Genomic DNA, 22,727 nt, shown 5'->3' on the forward strand with positions numbered 1-22,727 from the left:
GTAAGTTCCATTATAGTCAATGGGACTTACTACCAGAAAAAAGTGGATAGGATTGTAGCCTGAGCCTCTTACAGTTGTTTGTTGCATCATGTCTGACCTCTTAGTTTGGAAATAACTGGTGATAAAGTCATTCCAGTTACTTCCAGTTGTACTTCTCAGAGGTGGGCCATGCAAAATGGTACAGCGGGTGAGGGGCAGATGCTGAGGAATGCTGTAATAGAACAAAAAAGAAGGGGAGATGTAAAGATGTTACTATGCTGTTGTTGCTTTAGGTTGATGATGAGGTGCCAGACTATGTGCTCAGTGCACTTTTGCTGACCAGATATTCACCATTAAGAGTGAACCAGATCCTGGAGAGGATTGACTGCTCTGGTAAAAATCACCAAGTTCCCACTGAGAAGGAAGGTGGCCCAGCTCAAAGCCCAGTGCAGCAAGTTGGTTTGTGCAGATGTGAAGGTGCTATGCTGCTGTGGTGTCTCCAGAGGTTGGTAACCTGGAGCCCTGGCAGTTCCCACCTCCTCTTCTTGGTGCCTTCCTGATTTCATTATACAACTGCCTTGAGAATTCAAGAAAAAATGTCCATTTGAAGTGTGCATTTCAGCCGCATGTTTATCCTCCTTGGAAACTAGTGGCCAGAGGCCTGTAAGTATGACTATAGAGGACAGAATTGCAGCCTTGCAATTTGGATTTAGACATTGGGTGCATGTTAAAGTTACAGTGCAATCCTATGACTGTCTACTCAGAAGTAAGTCCCATTATGTTCAATGGGACTTACTCCCAGGAAAGTGTGTACTGTACAGTATAGGAAGTCTTTCAACTTCCTTTGCGGCAGTCAATTGAAGCTGAGTTGCTCATTGCTCATTAGGACATAGGACCTGTTGTTAATTTATTTGAATCCCATCACTGATTCTGGACATGTGTCTCTTGGCCTTTGTGATTATTCAGTAATTGGAAGGCATGTGTAAGGGGCATCACAATTACGTTGGAACCCTCCCCCCAGGCCTTATTCTTACATATTATGGATTTGGTGACAAGAATATAATAACATTAACTGTTAAATAATTCAGGGCGCAATCCTAAAAAGGAGATGGGCCAACACAAGTCCCTTGCACCCGTCCACCAGTGTCACAAAAGTGTCACAAAAGTGCCGTAAAGAAGAGGGAAGCCAGTGCAAGGATGTGTGCCAGCCTCCCCATGCCAACACAGGCCCTGGGGAAATGTAGGTTTGTGTCAGCTGAGCTCAGCCAGCACAGGGGTCTGGGGGGAACATGGGGAGGGCTGGGAGGAGGTGGGAGAGAGGTGTTTCAGGGCGGAGGGAAGGAGGGCGGCGGGTATTCCCAGGGTGGGTGGGCAGGGAGTGGGAGGCAGGGCTAGGACCTGGCAGTTATGCTGGATCCTGACCCCATTCCCAGGAGGCCCATGGCAGTTCCGGGCTGCTCGAATTTGTGCCACCTCTGGAGGTGGTGCAGATCCGAGTAGCCCCATTGGCACTGCAGTGGCTCTCCCTGGGGTAAAGGGAAACATTTCCTCTTGCCCGTGGCTGAGCCTCTGGCTGCCTGAAACTTGTGCTGGACACAGCACAGGCACGCTGGCCTGCCTGCTCTAGCACAAGTTAGGATTGGAATGTCATTTGCTGATAATTCAACAGTTTTGTTTTAAGTGTGGGAGACTGGATGTTAGGGCATATTGTATGCAAGGGCTCCCTCATTCACATGGAAGGAAGTAAATCTGCACATTCATTCATCAGCCTGAGATTACCTGTTTCCCTTCCATTGAGATGACTGTGCAAAATCTCTGCATGATCCCCATAATGCATGTGTGGCTCCCGTTCTGCATGCATATAAAAAAAGGACCCTGATAATACTTAAAGGGAGGCCAGTTCTTACCACACCTTGATAGGGCTCTTGAACATTGCAGCAGACAGAAAACCACCACTTATTGGATAAAAGTAAACCAACTCCAGCATTTTGACTGTTCCTTAGAAGAGTCGCATCCAAGCACTGACCCACTGCAACCTGGCTTAGCTTAAAAATTTGATGAGAACACAGCCTCAGGATGCATAGCTGGTACACAGCAAGCTAATTAACAACATTCCATTACTTATCCACTCTTTACTTTCAAGGAGCTGGCTACAAATATCTTCTGCATTCTTCATTCTACCTGCAGGCTGTTTGTCTCCTCAGAGAGTGAATTCTACTCTCTCTCTCTCTCTCTCCACACAAACACACACCCCCATGAATATAAAGCACATTAACATAGACATTGCATTTCTTGTGGAAGTTCAACTTTCCAATTTTCTCAAATGCTTTTCTTTTGAGCTCTGTGAAGCAACCAGATGAATTCACAGCAAAAATACAACCAGATGGCCAAGGGAATGGTTAGGAAGAATTGATTTGAAAAACGTGATTATATAGTATGGGGTGGGGGGGCAAGGGAACCCACGATGGTGGAAAGCGTTACTTAAAAAAGAAGAAAAGATAAAGTACTGCAACAGCATGAAGGTGTGGATGAAATGTTCCCCTCATTTTGTTGCACTGTCCCTGACACAGCTTCAAACAATGATGCGGAGCAAGTTGGTAGACAGTGAGATTGTATCTCTGTAGTGAAATTGTAGCACTCAAAATCAGGGACAACATCATGGATCAGCCAGGTTGGTCACTGGCTGGTGTTCATGTTCCTCACAGTGCACTTAAAAACAGACACAACATCTCCACACAAGAAGGGAAGCAATTGGGACTGGGGTGGGAGGGGTTGGAACCTGGACAGATGCTGCTTGGAGCAAGGGAAGAGCTCCAGGTGGTGGTAAGGTTATTTGGGATGGGAGGAGGTGCTCTGCAGTGTGGGAAGGGCCGGGGAGGAGGGGGGTGAAACCAATGGAGCCCTGCTGAGCAGAATCCTATCTTCCATGTCAGGTTGAAAAGTCTGACACTTTTCAGACTTGGGAGGTTCCCAAGTCTGTACTGGCCAAATGGCCCACGCAGATTGAGAAGCCCCATTGCGGGGCATGGGGCTTCCCCCAAGGAGACCTCCGGTGGCCTCAGCAGTGCCACTGGATACAGCAGTTGCCATTCTGGCACAGCTGCACACAGTGGTGCCGCTGGGGATCGAATTGGGCAGCCCATTGGCAGTATGTTCACAGCAGACAGAAGACAGTGCTTCGTCACACACAGCACATTGATCTTATGAATTAATTGCTACATGATGTACTGGTAGCTCAATAGCTTTAAAGGGGGATTAGACAGACTCCAGGAGGACGGGTCTGTCTAGAGCCATTAGTCATGATAGTTAATGGAATTTTCATTATGCCACTTAGTATCAGTTGGTGGAAGTGACAGTGGATGTGGGATATGGCCTCCATGCTTTCATTTGAGGCTTCCTGGAAATATCTGGCTAGCAGCTGTTGGAAACTGAATGCCAGATTATATGTACATGTAGTGTAAACCAGCAGAGCATCTGTCCTTAACTATTTATTTAGTCCAGGAGTGCCCAAACCCCAGCCCTGGGGCCACTTGCGGCCCTCGAGGCCTTCCAATGTGGCCCTCAGGGAGCCTCCAGTCTCCAATAAGCCTCTGGATCTCTGGAGATTTGTTGGACCCCATACTGGCCCAATGCAACTGCTCTCAGCGTGAGGGCAACTGTTTGACCTCTCGATTGAGCTGTGGGATGAGGGCTCCCTCCACTGCTTGTTGTTTCATGTCTTGGTGCAGTAGCGGCAGCAAAGCAAAGGCCAGCCTTGCTTTGTGCAAGGCCTTTTATAGGCCTTGAGCTACTGCATGACCTTCATTCATTCATATAAATTCATCTTTAATATATTCATTTATGTAAATCTATGTAAATTTATTCAAATTTTAAATGTAAATTAATTCTTTTTTCCCCTGGCCCCTGACACAGTGTCAGAGAGATGATGTGGCCCTCCTGCCAAAAACTTTGGACACCCCTGATTTAGTCCATGCAGCAGTAATGTTCAAAATTCTGGAGAATTTCATTTTCAATACTGCTCAACAGCTGTGAAAGTTTTCAAGTGTCTATAGTGCTATTGCCATATTTGACAGCTCCAGAAGGATCTCTCCAGACTGGCAGAATGGGCAGCAAAATGGCAGATGCGCTTCAATGTCAGTAAGTGTAAAGTCATGCACATTGGGGCAAAAAATCAAAACTTCACATATAGGCTGATGGGTTCTGAGCTGTCTGTGACAGATCAGGAGAGAGATCTTGGGGTGGTGGTGGACAGGTCGATGAAAGTGTCGACTCAATGTGCGGCGGCAGTGAAGAAGGCCAATTCTATGCTTGGGATCATTAGGAAGGGTATTGAGAACAAAACAGCTAGTATTATAATGTCGTTGTACAAATCGATGGTAAGGCCACACCTGGAGTATTGTGTCCAGTTCTGGTCGCCGCATCTCAAAAAAGACATAGTGGAAATGGAAAAGGTGCAAAAGAGAGCAACTAAGATGATTATGGGGCTGGGGCACCTTCCTTATGAGGAAAGGCTACGGCGTTTGGGCCTCTTCAGCCTAGAAAAGAGACGCCTGAGGGGGGACATGATTGAGACATACAAAATTATGCAGGGGATGGACAGAGTGGATAGGGAGATGCTCTTTACACTCTCACATAATACCAGAACCAGGGGACATCCACTAAAATTGAGTGTTGGGCGGGTTAGGACAGACAAAAGAAAATATTTCTTTACTCAGCTTGTGGTTGGTCTGTGGAACTCCTTGCCACAGGATGTGGTGCTGGCGTCTAGCCTGGATGCCTTTAAAAGGGGATTGGACAAGTTTCTGGAGGAAAAATCCATTATGGGGTACAAGCCATGATGTGTATGCGCAACCTCCTGATTTTAGAAATGGGTTAAGTCAGAATGCCAGATGCAAGGGAGGGCACCAGGATGAGGTCTCTTGTTATCTGGTGTGCTCTCTGGGGCATTTGGTGGGCCGCTGTGAGATACAGGAAGCTGGACTAGATGGGCCTATGGCCTGATCCAGTGGGGCTGTTCTTATGTTCTTATGACCCCACTTATTCATTCATTCATTCACTATGTTTGAAAAACACTTCCCTAAATATAGGCAAGGCAGCAAAATTTTTTTTAAAAATTACAAAATGAAACAAATGCCAATAGAACTCCAAGGACTTAAAAAAGCGCAAGAATGGCACAGTGCCAATAGAAAGCCAACAACAGAACTTCTATTCCTATCTTTAACAACAACAGTTATGACCTATCAGTATGGCAGCATTTAGGAATTGGTGATCGCAAACCTTTGCAGGCAAGAACTGCACAACGGAAGCCCAAGAATTGACAATGGTCACTGCCAGATCCATCATCATAGGATTCAGAACAAGACCTTGTCACAGTGGATGAGACTTCCAAGGATACATTTATTCCAGGCCATTTAGAGCTTTATGCTTTTATTTATTTCTTTATTTTTAAGATGTATATCCAGCCTTATACAGAAGACTTGAAGCAGAAAACAATTGCCTTTAGAATATACCAACCGCAAATATACCATATAAAAACAATACAAGATTGAAACAGCCCAGAAATAAACAAAAACCAATTTAAAATTTTATTAATTGTCACTGGAAAAGCGTTGAGAAAATAGAAACATTTTTAATGCATGCTGAAACTAAAAGAGAGAAGAGGTGCAGTGAACTTCCTAAGAGAATAACATCAACTGTTACCCTGCACATGCCTGATCTTGTCTGATCTTGGAAGCTAAGCAGGGTCAGGCCTGGTTAGTACTTGGATGGGAGACCACCTGGGAATATCAGGTGCTGTAGGCTTATACCATAGTCTTTTGAGACTGAAGGTTGCCAACCAACATCCACAAGGAGGGGGCCACCACTGTGAAGACTCTCCTGCGCATCACACCTGGGCTCAGACTGAACTCGTAATCATAAGCAACTCACAAGAGGGCCTCCTGTGAAGACTTCAGGGCCTAGATCATATGGAGGAAAGTGGTCCTTCCATTAGCTGCACCTAACTCATGCGCAGCGCAATCCTAACTGCATGTTAGACTGGTGTAAATCCCTTGTGCCAGCCTAGGAGAGTCGCAAATGTGCCGTAAAGCTTCGTCGGCTTTGCCAGCGCACGGAGGTGTGCTGGCACATGGAGGCTGAATCCAGCCTCTGTGGCAGTTTCTCCCAGATAAGTTGCATTGGCTGAGCTTGATTGATGCAGGGGCCTGGGGGGGGGAGACAGGGAGGATGCGGGAGGGAGGCGTTCCAAGGTGGGGGAAGGCGGGCAGAGGGCAGTCCCGGGGCGGACAGGGGAGCGGGAGATGGGGCTGGGATCCAGCAGTTTCGTCGGATCCCAACCTCCGTTCCGAACAACATGGGGTGGCTTCAAGCCACTCCGCTCTCCTTGGACTTGTGCCACTGCAGGAAGTGGTGCCAGTCCAAGGAGACCCATAGGGGCTGCAGTGGCTTACCCAGAGGTAAGGAGAAAAGTTTCCCCTTACCTCTGGCTGAGCCACTTTGGGCACCTATCCTGCACTGAATACAGCTCAAGCCTCTTGGCTTGTCTGTTCCAGTGCAAGATAGGATTGCGCCCTCAGAGCTTTAAAGTTCATGAGCAGAATCCCCAACTGCATCCAAAAGCAAACTGGCAACCTAGCAGAAGCATGACATGATCATGATATCTCAAGCCCACTGACAATCTCACAGATGCATTTTGCTGTAGCTTCCAGATAGTTTTCAAGGCCATGTACAGTGCATTACAAAAATTGAGAAAAGAGGTGACTGTGGCATGGAGGACCAAAACTGGATATGACTGCATTAGGAACAGGTGCGGAACAGGTGCAGTTGCCGCATAAGCTGAAGCTAGGCAAAGGTCCCCTAGGCCATGGCCAACAACTGGGGTCCAGACCCAAATTTCAGCCAATTGGCTCTAAATTGGGCTCTGCCCCTAAGGAGGTCCCATACTAGGGTAATCAACTCTAGCCTTGTATGCAATTTTATATTAAAAAGTGCTTAGATCCATTTAGTACATTAACTCACATGCACTTTTAAAGTGCACATTTTGATTGCTTTCCATTCTACCATAGAGGTATATAATCTATAATATAAATATTTCATTTATATCTCTAAGATTCCACAGGCCTTCCTGTGAACCTGGGACCTTGCAAAAAATATTTCCGTTTGGGGCCCGCAAATCCTAGCTTAGGAAATCCAAACCAAACAGTGCATTATTACAGAGATGGTGGTGGTCTTACCTCTGGAATCAGGGGCTGGCCATTCTTCAACCACGTATATGAAGGCCTTGGCTTTCCGCTTGCCTCACATTCCCAAAACAAGGTATCATAGAGTGATCGATTGGTATTTTGAATGCTTTTTATCCATTCAGGGATTGCTGTATTAACAAACAGAGAGCTGTTAGACATATATTTTATTTTATCCATCTGCAGGCTTGTGACAGGCAACAAATTTAAAACATACATTCACATCCGCATTAGTTAAGTAATGTATTCTCTACAGGAGGATTCATCAAAGATTATTAAAGCATGTACCTTTCTCTACTGTATGTTGGAGAGTAATTGTTTTTCAGTCTTAATTCTGTACTGGAAAAAATGGATTCATAAAAATGACTGAAACATCTCAAAAGCGGAAGGCTGACTCTAGCTGGCTTAGTTGCAGCCAGGGATGAGCAGAGACCTGGATGACTTGGGCTCAAGTTGCGAAAACACACTTTTTTGTGGCTCATAGGGACTCGAGTCATGCATGTCAAGAACGTGGGCACTGAGTCAGTCATTTTTACCCTAAAAATGAAAAGACTAGAATACACTCAAATCAAGGCTCACTTTTGTGTGTGCTTGTGAATCTGTTTTGTGGGTGCTTGCTTGTTAGTTTTTTTATTGCTTCCCCAGCTTGACTCGCTTTTCAAAAAGACTTGAACTCAAGTCAAACTGACCCTAGGAATGGCTCTGTGCAAGTTGCTATTACTGCCATTATGACTCGCGGGCAACTCCAGTCAAGGGAAGCAGAGACTCTGGACTCAACCTGAGACTCAGCACTGTGGCATTGTATGAAAATGTGACAAATAGATGTTGAAAATATGAAAAACAAGAAGGTTCATTTTATCATATGTGGTGGACATGTGAAAAAGCAGAAGAGTATTGGCGTCACACAGGTACTCAGATGAAACAGATTGTAAAAGCAAATGTACAAATGAAACCAGAAGCCTTTTTTATTGGGATTGACAGATGAATGTGTGGAGAAAAAAGTTGAAACTTTGTTTTTATATATGACTAGTGCAGTGAGAATACTTTTTGCGCAACAATGGAAGATGTCGGAAGTATCCTTGGTGGAAGACTGGTGGATAAAAATTTTGGCCTTAGCAGAAACGGACAAACTGATGATCTTGCTTATCCCATTTCTTCCCAGTCCACAGGTATACATGTTTGATCCCTGTTGCATATATGCAACTTTGGGCAGAAAGGACTTAAACAAAAATCAGTCATCTCTTTTATAGAAAATTGGAAACCATTCATTGACTTTCTGTACATGAAGGAAAAAAATGGAGGCAATGATTTGAGGATTTGTGGAATAAGGATAGTGGAAACAAACATAGGGCACAATTCTAATCAACTTTCCAGCACTGGCATAGCTGTGCCAATGGGGCATGTGCTGCGTCCTGCAATTGGGGGCAGACATGGAGGCCTCCTCAAGATAAGGCAATGCTTGTTTCCTTACCTTGGAGTTGCATTGTCCTTACCTCAGTGCTGGAAAGTTGGTTAGGACTGCGCCCTTAATTATATAGAAAAGATTAGTGACAATGACACCTCTTGTAAGTTCACAATTTCCTCCAACTTGACATGAGCCTTTCAATTAGCATCATGGTTTGGCCAGCTTCAATCTCTTTCCTACATGTCTCCTACTAAATGTGTAGCCCTTTGTAAACCAAAGAATGATTCCTTCTCTTAGCCACTGTTCTTCGGTCTGTGGGTAGTGACCCTAATGGGGTTGTGAAGCCTCATTTGGGGGTTGTTGCATTCTTTCAAAGCCTGTGAAGGAGAGGGCATGGATCCAATTCAATAATGGGACTGACTTATCAAAATTGAGTTCTTGATATAATCCTACACAGCCTCTTCTTACTTTCTTGCGTCACAGCTCCTAAGGTCAGTCCTGCTCAGGTTGCTACCTCACAGGATTGTTGTGAATGAAACAAGAGGTAGGAGGAAATGGGGCCAGTGGGGGCGGGTGCTAGGCAGATTGGATCCTATGGGGGCGGGATTGGTGGTGGGTGTCCAGTCTCATTTATTTATTTATTTATTTATTTATTTATTTATTTATTTATTTATTTATTTGGGTTGTGGCACAAAAGAAGGTTGAAAATCACTGCTCTAAGCAGTTTCAGCTGGCCCACCAAGAACAGCTCAATATATGTAAAAGATGGAGATATGTGTTTACCTTCTTCTAAGAAGGCAAATTCTAGAAGTGTTCTAGTTGGGACCTGCTCCAGAGGACAAGTTCAGAGACTGCTAGAGCCTCAGACCCATTCAGGGGTCCACTCCCCAAACTGGGAGGCTATTTTCACTTTGACAGGGTATCCAAGAAGGCTAAAGGCAACATTAGAGAATTCGTAGCTTGTGCAAACTGCTTCTAGAAGGTTAAGAGGCCCCACTGAGGCCTCTTAACCTTTGTCCCAGAGGGGTCTTCAAATTCTGGAGCAAATTCAAGCACCTTCATCCTTATCTTTTGTAGCCAAAGTTGTCAGGTCTATGTTCTGGGTAAGACAGAAACACAGCCAACTAGGTGGTTCAGGAACAGGTGTAGATTGCTGGAGTCAGCAGGATCAGTAAACACCTGTGACTGCCACATCCTGGGTGTGGCATAGCCTACACTGATTGGCCACTCCAACTACTTAATGTTTGGTCTGTTGAGCCTCCAGTGCAGCAGTAGGAGTGTAGTAGGAGACTACGGAACTGCTGCCAGTAACGTGGGAGGCTGGATGTGAGTATGTACATGTTGTTACTGACCATGGAATGAACTTTGACTGTGTATCTTGGAAAGCTGATTTGGATTTGATGTTTATGGACTGACTGCCAAGATCTGCCAAGATGGACTGACATACCAAGATCCAGGTCTACAGAGCTTGCGTCCTGAGTACACTTCTGTACTGCAGCGAGTCATGGACTCTTCGCTCACAACAGGAGAGGAAACTGAGCGCTTTCCACATGCGCTGCCTCCGACGCATCCTCGGCATCACCTGGCAGGACAAAGTTCCAAACAACACAGTCCTGGAACGTGCTGGAATCCCTAGCATGTATTCACTGCTGAAACAGAGACGCCTGCGTTGGCTTGGTCATGTCGTGAGAATGGATGATGGCCGGATCCCAAAGGATCTCCTCTATGGAGAACTCGTGCAAGGAAAACGCCCTACAGGTAGACCACAGCTGCGATACAAGGACATCTGCAAGAGGGATCTGAAGGCCTTGGGGATGGACCTCAACAAGTGGGAAGCCCTGGCCTCTGAGCGGCCCGCTTGGAGGCAGGCTGTGCAGCATGGCCTTTCCCAGTTTGAAGAGACACTTTGCCAACAGTCTGAGGCTAGGAGGCAGGGAAGGAAGGCCCATAGCCGGGGAGACAGACCAGGGACAGACTGCACTTGCTCCCGGTGTGGAAGGGATTGTCACTCCCGGATTGGCCTTTTCAGCCACACTAGACGCTGTGCCAGAACCACCTTTCAGAGCGCGATACCATAGTCTTTCGAGACTGAAGGTTGCCAATACAAAGGACTGACTGCTCATTGTGCTGACTAGGAACGGTTACTGATTATTGTACTTGTGATAACCCTTGCTCTGAATTATAACCACTGCATTCAAAGAACTCTGCTGGTGTATGCAGTTTTGTGTGCCTGCTCATCCAAGGTTCCATACATCTCTTTACCAGCCCAAGGGTAGCAGCTCTATCAAAAGTGAGGCAAGAAGATGAAAGAAACAAAATCTATCGAAAGGAAGACAAACTCACGCTTCCTCCTTTCATATATGTTGAGCTGTTGTTGGTGGGCCTGTTAAAACTGCTACACGCAATAAGGCATTGTTTTCCTGATCCTAGGCAAACATATTTACCTGCATTTTTCCCCTTTAAGGTAAGTGCCTCTTTATCTCCTAATGTGTTATATAAAGCAGTTTCCTTTTTGTTGTGCATTAACCTTTATTGCTTCGGTATGCCACAGTCTACATTTATTCAATCTGCCACTGATGCACAACATTGCACATTTACTAAATTCTAAACAACATTTCCATTTCACGTCTCTGCTCATTTTAGTAATAAACGGAACACGAGACTACTTTTGTACTTTAAACCTCCCTACGAGGAACTAATATTGGCTACGGCATGTACATTATATTTCCCAACATTACTAGTATTTCATATATCAGCAATTCAGTTTTGCTCACCATATATAAACAGTTGCCCTTTTACAACATTCCTTCCCCGAATGTTTTCTGCAATACATTCATAGGAACCTTCATCTTCCTGCTGAAAGTCTGGGATTTCAAGGATGCCTTTAGATGTGTCGATTTTTCTAGCCAGTGGACTGCCATCAGATCTCTTCCAGTGTATACTGGGAACAGGGCTAAATAAACAGACTGCATTAGTAAATGTGGAAGACTACCTGATCCTTTCAATATGAGTGAATGAAACTGAATTTTGGGAGTCATGTAGAAATGTATATAACTTTCTTTATAATGTGTTTGTACACTATGACCCCATGCTATTTATTAAGACATGCATATGCCATGTCCTTGAAGTAGTTTAATCTGCCACCATTCAAAACAGAATAAAAATACTAGTGACTACTTTTAATACAGTTAATACAATTGCCTTTCAGAGGTCATTATGTTTCTTTCCAGTGAAGTAGCATACATTAACATCTACTATTAATGCAACTTGACTTAGATTCTGAATTATGTTGTCCTGCTTTTAAAAGCCTTGATTCTGATTTGGGGAAATGGAAGAGGTTTTTCAGCGCTCCTGAGATCCTTGCAGGCATGATGACTAGTCTTAATATATGACTCTCTCCACTGTGAAACAGAATGGATGTAATAGCATTAGGTGCCTGGGTCCTAGAAATAAAAAAAAATAATGAAACTTAAGAACATGCTGCAGAGAAGTTCTGCCAAGAAATGTATTTGCTGTGCTCCATAATGCTGCATTGCTTCAGACTGAGTGATATAGTTCTACACTGGACATACCCTACTACCTAAACTTAGCCAGATATTCTTTAGGGGCTTGGGTCGAAACCTTTATTAATTTAGAAGTACCTAATGATACTTTTCATTATAATCTTTAGAACCAAATTTTTCCATTGATAGCCCAATCCTATTGAAACCTTCCTCTGATGCAACTGCACCGTCGGAGTGCACGCTGAACACTGCAGGAGGAGGCAATCCCAGAGGTCTCTACCAGGTAAGAGAACGATATTGGCACTGCTGCTGCTGCTGCTACCACCCCCTTTCCAACCCCAATCTGTCCTCCTCCCTGCCCCATCCCCTCCCCATTCCTCCCCCACTCCCCTTGCATTCCCTGGGCTAGCTTACTGGTGCCAGTAGGCATCCCAGGCCACACTGAATGGCTTGTCACATTTTGTGACAGCTGTAAATGGCCTTACACTGCTGGATCAAGCATTCCTGCAGCATAAGGCCCAAATAGGACTGGGCCGTATTATTATTCATGTTTCAAAGTATTCTCCTTTTGTTTCCCTGTTCAAATTCATTTTCACTAACTTTTGTGGCATAATCCTTGATTTACACATGAGGGAGTAAAAAACTTGAATTGAAGCCCATATTTCTTAACTGCAATAAAATTCTCAGCTGCACATTTGTCTTTCCTTGAAACATCTAAATGGGACTAATTGGCCATAAATACCTCTGCTCAAACATAGCTTCCATTTTTGGAGTAACAATTTAAGGCTGCAGTCTTAAACACACTTTCCTGCGATTAAGCCCCACTGAATTCCATGAGACTTATGTCTGATTACCGGGTAGATGGGACTCGTCAGCCTAGGAAGGCAGCTCATCTAAGAGAAGGAAACTCTGACCTCAAACCTCCACTGCCTTGTGGCTACATCCAGTTGTGGAAAAGGCTTCAGGAGTCAACCTCGAGGCAAAATCAGGAGCCGGAGTCCCTTAGGCAGTTCATGGCTGAACACAGTCACGTTCTGGCAACTCCTGCGACGCCGCTGGAACCAACCGTATTGGCTTCTGCCTTTCCATTGGACCATTCCAGCGACGTGGAGAGGGGGGATTTGCTGCATGGGTAACAGCCTATCCTCCATACCTTCTTTACCCAGGCTTCGCGCACTGGAGAGGACACTCCAACTTCGCCATACGGCGTCGGCACAACACGGGAAGCAGCAGTTTACCGGTTATAAGTCTTTGCTCGATTGGCGTAGAGCATGACGCCAGGGGCTGCTTCCGACGGTGGGAGAGATCATTGCATCTCATTGGGCAGCTACCGCCCGCCTTAAGCTGGGCAGTCCCCAGCCAGTAAGGTGTTGCCTCGCCAAGGTCAGTTAACCTCATGGGGTGTGTGGGGTTTAGGGTGAAAACCGACAAGCGGATCGACAACTCTGCACCATGCAACAGAAAACAGAAAACTACTGCCCTAAAGCTGGGCACCTGGAACATTAGGACAATGACACCTGGCTTCTCTGATGACCTGCAAGAAATAGACGACGCACGCAAAACAGCTGTCATCGACATGGAGCTGAGCAGACTGCAGATGGACATCGTTGCCCTTCAAGAGACTAGGCTGCCAGATTCCGGATCTGTCAAGGAGAGAAATTTCTCATTTTTCTGGCAGGGAAAACCACCAAACGAAACCAGGGAACATGGCGTTGGCTTTGCGGTCAGAAATACCCTGCTGAAATCCATCATCCCACCTACTGTGGGAAGTGAAAGAATTTTGTCCCTGCAGCTCCAGTCATCAGCAGGACCTGTCACTCTCATCAGTGCTTATGCACCGACTCTGTCGTCTCCAGCAGAAGCCAAAGACAAATTCTATGATGACCTGGCCACCACTGTCAAGAAAATCCCTGTAAAAGAGCCATTGTTCATCCTCAGCGATTTCAATGCTAGAGTTGGTGCTGATAACAGTTCATGGCCCACTTGCTTAGGTCAGTTTGGCACTGGGAGGATGAACGAAAATGGCCAACGCCTGCTAGAGTTTTGCTGTCATCACGGTCTCTGTGTCAGCAACACATTCTTCAACACAAAGCCCCAACATAGAGTCTCTTGGAGACATCCAAGATCAAAGCACTGGCACCAGCTCGACCTGATCCTCACCAGACGCTCCAGCCTTCCCAGCATCAAGATCACACGCAGTTATCATGGTGCTGCCTGCGACACTGACCACTCCCTGGTGTGCAGCAGAGTGAAACTGCAAGCAAAGCGACTGTATCACACGAAAAAGGAAGGAAGACCTCGCATTGATACCAGCAAGACCCGGGATCAGAGAAAAGTGGAGGAATTTGCACAAGCGCTTGAGGAATCTCTTCCAGGCCCGGCTGACGCAAACGCATCCAACAGATGGGAACATTTCAAGAATACCGTTTACAACACCGCCTTGTCCATATTTGGCAAGAAGACCAACAAGGCGGCAGACTGGTTTGAAGCCCACTCTGAGGAGTTGACACCAGTCATTGAGGAAAAGAGGAGAGCTCAAGCAGCATACAAGGCCTGTCCCAGTGAGCGCAACCTGCAGGTCCTCCGAACTGCTCGCAGCAAAGTCCAACAGACTGCCAGGAGATGTGCTAACGACTACTGGCTCCAGCTCTGTTCCCAGATACAGATAGCAGCTGACACGGGCAACATCAAGGGGATGTATGATGGTATCAAGCAGGCCCTAGGTCCAACACAGAGGAAAATTGCCCCTCTGAAGTCTGCCACAGGCGAGGTCATCCAGGATCGGGCGCAGCAGATGGAACGCTGGGTGCAGCACTACTCTGAGCTATATTCCAGAGAAAATGTAGTCACCGAAGAAGCACTGAACAACATTGAGTGCCTGCCTGTGCTGGAAGAGCTTGACAGTGAACCAACCCTAGAAGAACTTCACGTGGCCCTGGACTCCCTTGCCTTTGGCAAGGCACCTGGAAAAGACAGCATCCCTGCTGAAGTCCTAAAATGCTGCAAAGAGATCATCGTCACTGAGCTGCATGAAATCCTCTGTCTCTGCTGGAGAGAAGGTGGAGTACCTCAAGACATGAGGGATGCAAACATCATCACGCTGTACAAGAACAAAGGTGACAGGGGTGACTGCAACAACTACCGCGGCATCTCTCTCCTTAGCGTTGTAGGAAAGCTGTTTACCCGAGTTGTACTAAAGAGGCTCCAGGTACTTGCAGAGAGCGTCTATCCAGAATTGCAGTGTGGATTCCGAGCCAACAGGTCCACCACTGATATGGTATTCTCCCTTAGACAACTGCAGGAGAAATGCAGGGAACGACGACAGCCACTCTTTATAGCCTTCATAGATCTCACAAAGGCTTTCGACCTGGTCAGCAGAGACGGCCTCTTCAAGATTCTCCCCAAGATTGGATGTCCACCCAGGCTCCTCAGCATCATCAGATCTTTCCACAAGGACATGAAGGGCACTGTTGTCTTTGATGGCTCCACATCAGACCCTTTTGACATCCGAAGTGGAGTGAAGCAGGGCTGTGTTCTTGCACCAACCTTGTTTGGGATTTTCTTCGCTGTTCTGCTGAAGCAGGCCTTTGGAACTGCAACAGAAGGCATCTATCTCCGGACCAGATCAGACGGAAAGCTCTTCAACCTCTCCAGACTGAGAGCAAAATCCAAAGTCCAGCTGAAATGTCTGCGTGACTTCCTCTTTGCCGACGATGCAGCTGTCACTACCCACTCTGCCAAAGATCTCCAGCAGCTCATGGATCGTTTTAGCAAGGCCTGCCAAGATTTTGGACTGACAATCAGCCTGAAGAAAACACAGGTCATGGTTCAGGATGTGGACTCACCTCCCTGCATTACAATCTCTGAGCATGAACTGGAGGTTGTCCATGACTTTGTGTACCTTGGCTCAACGATCTCTGACACTCTTTCTCTCGATACCGAGCTAAACAAGCGCATCGGTAAAGCAGCTACCACATTTTCCAGACTCACAAAGAGAGTCTGGTCCAACAAGAAGCTGACGGAACATACCAAGATCCAGGTCTACAGAGCTTGCGTCCTGAGTACACTTCTGTACTGCAGCGAGTCATGGACTCTTCGCTCACAACAGGAGAGGAAACTGAGCGCTTTCCACATGCGCTGCCTCCGACGCATCCTCGGCATCACCTGGCAGGACAAAGTTCCAAACAACACAGTCCTGGAACGTGCTGGAATCCCTAGCATGTATTCACTGCTGAAACAGAGACGCCTGCGTTGGCTTGGTCATGTCATGAGAATGGATGATGGCCGGATCCCAAAGGATCTCCTCTATGGAGAACTCGTGCAAGGAAAGCGCCCTACAGGTAGACCACAGCTGCGATACAAGGACATCTGCAAGAGGGATCTGAAGGCCTTAGGGATGGATCTCAACAAGTGGGAAACCGTGGCCTCTGAGCGGCCTGCTTGGAGGCAGGCTGTGCAGCATGGCCTTTCCCAGTTTGAAGAGACACTTTGCCAACAGTCTGAGGCTAAGAGGCAAAGAAGGAAGGTCCATAGCCAGGGAGACAGACCAGGGACAGACTGCACTTGCTCCCGGTGTGGAAGGGATTGTCACTCCCGGATTGGCCTTTTCAGCCACACTAGACGCTGTGCCAGAACCACCTTTCAGAGCGCGATACCATAGTCTTTCGAGACTGAAGGTTGCCAATATACTAATATATATATATATATATATATATATATATATATATATATATATATATATATATATATATATATATATATATATATATATATATATATATAATATATGTCTGATTAGACATGTGTAGGGTTGTGCTGTACATTGCCTGGAATTGCCATTAGATGGCTATAGCACATTCAAGGCTGGCTGCTTCACACAACTATTTCAAGCATGATGGAACATGCTTTCATTTCACCCCAAATTGCACTGTATAAGTAGGAAATGGTTCACTTAAATGATTCACCATGAAGACCAATATTATATTGCACACACATTTTACACCACAAATGTCATGGTAATATTAGCACAATGGTGGTAAGTCTGACTGTGGTTTGTATTTGGGCTGCAGGATTCAAATCTATAAAATGTACAATGCCATGTAAAGTATAAAGAAAGGAAGATAGGGCACAACATACAGAGCTATTATGTGAAACATTCCTGAAGCCAGTGAGTAAAAAAAAAAAAGTGAATGTATGGGTCCACTGCAACCCTATTTCAGAGCATGGATTAAATGGAGCAATCTTGCTTAAATCTAAGTAAGTATAGGTCTGTTCAGTGCCTGAATGGGGAACTGTCAAGGAATGTTGGCCCCTTGTGTACACATGTGGGTGGAGCGTCCTATGCATAAGACAAGTGACTTCTGCTTGGCGTCTGAGGCAGCCAAGAAAGGTATCAGGATAACACTCTTCATGTTCAGCCTCCATCCCTGACTCTCCTTTGATGGCTTTGCTTGTGACTCAATTCACCCACCCGTTAGGACAGCCTGAGATTAGCTGGTCACTGTTCACAGGCTGAATAGGAATTTATTGCTGCATACCTGATTGGAGTACAGCTTTTTTCACCTACCCTATACTCTCCTTAAGGTGAGTTTGGCCAGAGTGGCCACAACTGAGAACTTCAGGCCACAGCTGGCAGGTATAGTGCAGGACAGGAAGTTGAAGGAGGAACTTCGTGTCTACCCTTAGGTAAGTGAGAGTCAGAGGGATAACCAGAACTCATATCTGGCTGGCTGAGGGATGCAAGCTGGTGATCTCTTGGGCTTGAATTATGATGTCTGCCTCAAAGATTGTCAGGCTCAAGGTGGACTAAACAATTCTGCTTCCTGCACCCCCTTTCTAGGGCTTGGTGTTGAAAAATCTGGGATCTCTGAGTGGTGACCTCAGATTGGAGCCAGAATAGTTTCACCCAAGGGGGTCTGTGCAGGCTGTCTTCTCCAGTGTAGATGCCCACACTAAAAGTGGGGAGGAGTTTTTGTAGAAAGGACCCACTGCAGTTGTAAGTTAATTAATTGTTGAAATTTCATAAAAGTGACCCATTTTTACTCTAAGTCACCTTGTGATTTATGGTGAGTAACTGGGTAAACAGCCCCTTCTGTGAGTTTACCAGAAAAAGGCAGGAAATGGATAACTAAAAGTTAGAGTTTTTTGGCACTGTTAAGACTGGGAGATTTATTGTGGCATGAAACTATAAACTGGTTGGCAACCTTCAATCTCAAAAGACTATGGTGTAAGCCTACAGCACCCAGTATTCCCAGGCGGTCTCCCATCCAAATACTAACCAGCCCTGCCCCTGCTTAACTTCCGAGATCAGACTGCAACAGACATATCTCTTCTCTCTCTATGTGTGTGTGTGCATGAGCATGCTCATATACATATGTATATATGTGTCTACCTGTGTGTGTGTGTGTGTGTGTGTGTGTAACATATATAGGTATGTTTTAATGATAAACCTTATCAAAGAAGAGTCCCAGGACTGAAGTGAGATCACCTGCAAACCTTGTTGCAGTTTCAGAAGCCCACTTGCAATGTCTAAGCAGAGGAAACCAAGTAGGAGAAGCACAGAGTTGAGGGTGCCTTATGGATAATCTAACTCAAATCCACACACCCTCAGGCAAGAAACAAGAAACAAGAATGTGAACGGAGAACAGTATGAAGAAGACCACACACCACACACGCACCCCTCAAACTGACTGCATCTGAGAACAAACAAAAGTTTCATTCCATTTGAGTGGCTCATTACAAATCAAAATGATAGAACATTAGCCATGAATATGGAAGGAAGCTGAGAAATATAAATTACAAGGGGAAAAAAAAGAAAAGAGCTGAGGAGTGATGAGCAGAAAAGGGGGAAGCAAAAATACTGGAATAAGAAGACTCAGTCAACTATTGCCTTGTTTTGCATTTTTATAGCTTTTTATCATTTTTATTTATAGTTGGATCATTGTACTTGGTATGATAAAATGCTCAAGTGTGAACACGGCTATAAATACTTCTAGAGTTTTGAGTAACGTCAAAAAACACACAAGGTTCCCTTTCATGATTTATTATGTCACCAGAACACTTTGAAATATTAATAGTCTTGAATTTCATGGTTGCCTTGTGAGCGATGGCAAAGGAACGTAAGCTCCTTTACTGCACCAGGAAGGCTGTGAACATTTCAGAGCGGCTTTTAGCAGAGGCTTTGAGTCAACGTTGCCGGTATTTGCTGTTCGAGCTGCTGATGTCACAAAAAGATATGCAGTACCAATATTTCAAATGGAATGCTAATCCATTTGCCACGCGCAGTTTTAATTCATGCGGATGAAATTTTCTGTCCTGAAGGCTGTGGGCACCAAAAAATAGGCAAGTGGAAAAATGGAATAACACCAACAAGCAGTCCAATCTCTGTCTTCAAAGTAGACGGTGATGATTGCATCACCAATGTACATGGAACTTTGTGAGGCAGGGCAGACCCCTGCCCTGAGGGGCTCACAGTCTAGAAACAGATTGTCTGGGAATGTTACCACTTTGCCTACATGTGTAGGCAGCGTCAGCAGGAAGACAGGCTGCAGAAACAGGCAGCAGGGAGAACGCAGGTGGTAGTTGCAGAATGGAAAGCCAGAAAAAGATACGCAATTATTTCTTGTATACATATTTAGTCTCAGTTGCAGTAGGACTAGGAAACTAGGGAGTAGTGTCAAACATTTCAAGGGAAAAAGATTTGAGGCTTTGAGGAGAGAGTTAGAAATAAGGCAGGAAGCAGCATGCAGACAATGGGGGAGTGAGTTCCAGGCATAAATGGCAGCAAGGGATACAGGGCAGAGCTGTTTGTGGGATTTGGAGAACTTCGGGCATCTCAGAGTGATGATACTGGAGGAATGAAGGTCACTGACAGCTTGGACTGGATCCAGGATCAGACAGGAAGACAATGCTCTAAAGCGTTATTGCACAATCAAGCCATTAATCCAGGTATTCCCAAACTGTAAGCCATGGTTCTTCAGTGAGATTTGGAAGCCATTGAAGGGAGTGGTGGAATCCTCATGAAAAAATTGCCCCCCTATATAATGTATAGCATTGTAACCCTAATGGGGAGCCGTGGCCAATGTTGCAGTAGGACAAGGGATTGAACAAATTTCTGGAAGAAAAATCCATTACGGGTTACAAGCCATGATGTATATGTGCAACATCCTGATTTTAGAAATGGGCTATGTCAGAATGCCAGTGCAAGGAAGGGTACCAGGATGCAGGTTTCTTGTTATCTGGGGTGCTCCCTGGGGCATTTGGTGGGCCGCTGTGAGATACAGGAAGCTGGACTAGATGGGCCTATGGCCTGATCCAGCGGGGCTCTTCTTATGTTCTTAACCAGCAGTCAAAAATGTTTGGAAACCACTGAATTAATCCAACAAACAGAATTGGCTACTGAAACCAAAAGCTTCGCTGTGTTCAGCCATTGAGCATTCTTTCTAATAGTCTGATCCTATGTTAGCACAGCATCTCATAGAACTTTGACACTGGCCCCGGAGGTGTTGTCAGAGACAAAACATCAGTGCAAAATCTAGGCATTTGCCTGTTCAGCACTTCCTATTGGGTTGTTCTTCTGTTTCTGGATACAGCAGGGATTGAAAATGGTCTACCTCTGAGCTATGGGTCTTTCAGTCCTTGCTCCTTTTCGTTACTAATGTAGACATGGGTAGGCGTATCCACTCTAATTGGGGCTCTTTTTTAAAACTTCCATTTCTTCTGCCTTATTGTGAAACATGTTGTGACCGGCTCAAAGAAAAGATGTAATTGGAGTGGACTTGCAATAGATTGATATAGATCATTGGTGGCATTCATGAAAGCATCTCAGATGTTTAAACTGATGCCATACTTAGCTTTGGGCAAATGACTCCTGCCCATTAAAACTGGACACGAAAGTAGAGCATGATGCCAAAAGCATCAACCACATCAAAACTATTATTACTGTTGCTGTGTTTTGTTTTTTTTAAATTGCATCCCCCCCCCTCCAATAAATAAGAAATGCGCAGCATTGGAAAAGAGACAAGGGGGAAACAACAATTTGTTTATTCTTTTGTTAACTGGAAATTATGAGATTTGCATCTTTTCTAATCTCTTAGCAATTTGTTTCACCTTCTTTCTAACTTTTTGGAGAATGAAGAAAGTTGGCAGTGAACCACTAAAGCTAGAGGCAGGACTCCATGAGGAAAGGCTCCTCTGTCAACCTGTCAACTCAGGTTTACTTCAGCCTATGATGAGGCTGTCCTCTTGTTTTTCTTTTCCATACCAAATACTCATAATTACTTCCTCAGGGATCCTTCCCAGCAAGTCCACTTCTTATGCATCTCCTTTTTCCCCCCCGTTTTAGGTCTCCATGAAACCAAAACTGTCTGAAGCATTATGTGATATACAACACAATGCTTGCGTTACTGTTCTGTTGCTAAATACCAAATTGTAATAAATGCTTAGCTGTGCTTTGTTTCTCATAAAGGTAGCACGTTTGTTCTGAACCACAGGAAACTTTTCATGATGATGAAACCCCATTTTATGGTTAAAACTAGTTCAGAGATCAAAGGGCCCCTTCACATATGCCAATTTGTGCTGCAGCACAGATTAGGAAAAGAGATTTTTATAGTGTTTTAATGGGTTTTATATAAGGAGAAAAATGGGGAGGTTAGTAGAAAGGGAAAGAGATGCCATATACCTGGGGTCGGTAATCTGCCACTTTGGAGCCGCAAGCGGCTCTTTCAGCCGCCTGCTGCAGCTCCCTCCGGGGCCAACCCATCCTGGGGGGAGGGGCTCGCCCCTCCCACGAGGCAGCCGCCACTCACCAGCCCGAGCGCACGCGCGCAGCTCCCACACTCCTGCGGCTGCGCCCCATAGGAGAGGGCACAAACGGCTGGCGCGCCTGCACATGCAGCTGCGCTGAGAAGTAGCCCAGCTGCCCGCCCCACACCTCAAGTGCTGAGCTTCCAGCCAACACAGGTGAGGCCAGATCAGAGAGGGACAGCACGGGTGGAAGAGGAGGGCACTGGAGCAGCTGCTGCCCAAAAAGCTCCTGCCCAAGAGCAGCTCTTGCCGAGGGCAAGCCCCCGTGCTGCCGCTGCAGCCGCACATTCCTGCCCGAGCCGCAGCGCCAGCCACCTGCCCGTGGCTTCTGCATAAACGTGACCCCTGCATAAACGAAGGGGTTTGAACACCCTGATGACCCCCCTTCCCACAAGCAGCCCTGACCCCACGGAGCCAAGGCAAAAGCAAGCAATTGAGTGCAGCTGCTCTGTCCTCCTCCCAAGCTTAGAGCACAATCCTGTGCGTGTCTCCTCAGAAGTAAGTCCCATTGTGCTTACTCCCAGGAAAGTGTGCACAGGATTACAGCCTTCAAGCTCCCCACTCAGCATCCCCCCGTCACTCACTCACACTCTCACTGCCCTATTTCCTTCTCTTGGAAACTTGAAAGGGGTTTGGAGAACCCTGCACCAGATGGTATTCTGTACGTGTTTGTATACTGTATGTGTAACATACTGTATACGTAGCACCAAAGCGTATTTCATGGTTGGGAAGTAATCACTGTTAGTATGCCTTTTATTTTATGCAGTTTTGAACTCTTAGCTTGTTTGTTCAGGAGCA

The 22,727-nt window shown here is 45.8% G+C and overlaps 1 protein-coding gene across 1 annotated transcript in view; it reads right to left on the minus strand.

Moving 5' to 3' along the window:
- The window catches only part of LOC136638960 (contactin-6-like), a 196,551-nt gene that overhangs the window by 69,960 nt on the left and 103,864 nt on the right, over positions 1 to 22,727 (minus strand). Inside the window, 2 exon segments of the mRNA XM_066612985.1 lie at positions 7,212 to 7,348; positions 11,397 to 11,575. Of these exon segments, the coding sequence (XP_066469082.1) occupies positions 7,212 to 7,348; positions 11,397 to 11,575 (316 nt within the window).

Source organism: Tiliqua scincoides, chromosome 2, assembly GCF_035046505.1.
Source record: "Tiliqua scincoides isolate rTilSci1 chromosome 2, rTilSci1.hap2, whole genome shotgun sequence".
Taxonomy (NCBI): domain Eukaryota; kingdom Metazoa; phylum Chordata; class Lepidosauria; order Squamata; family Scincidae; genus Tiliqua; species Tiliqua scincoides.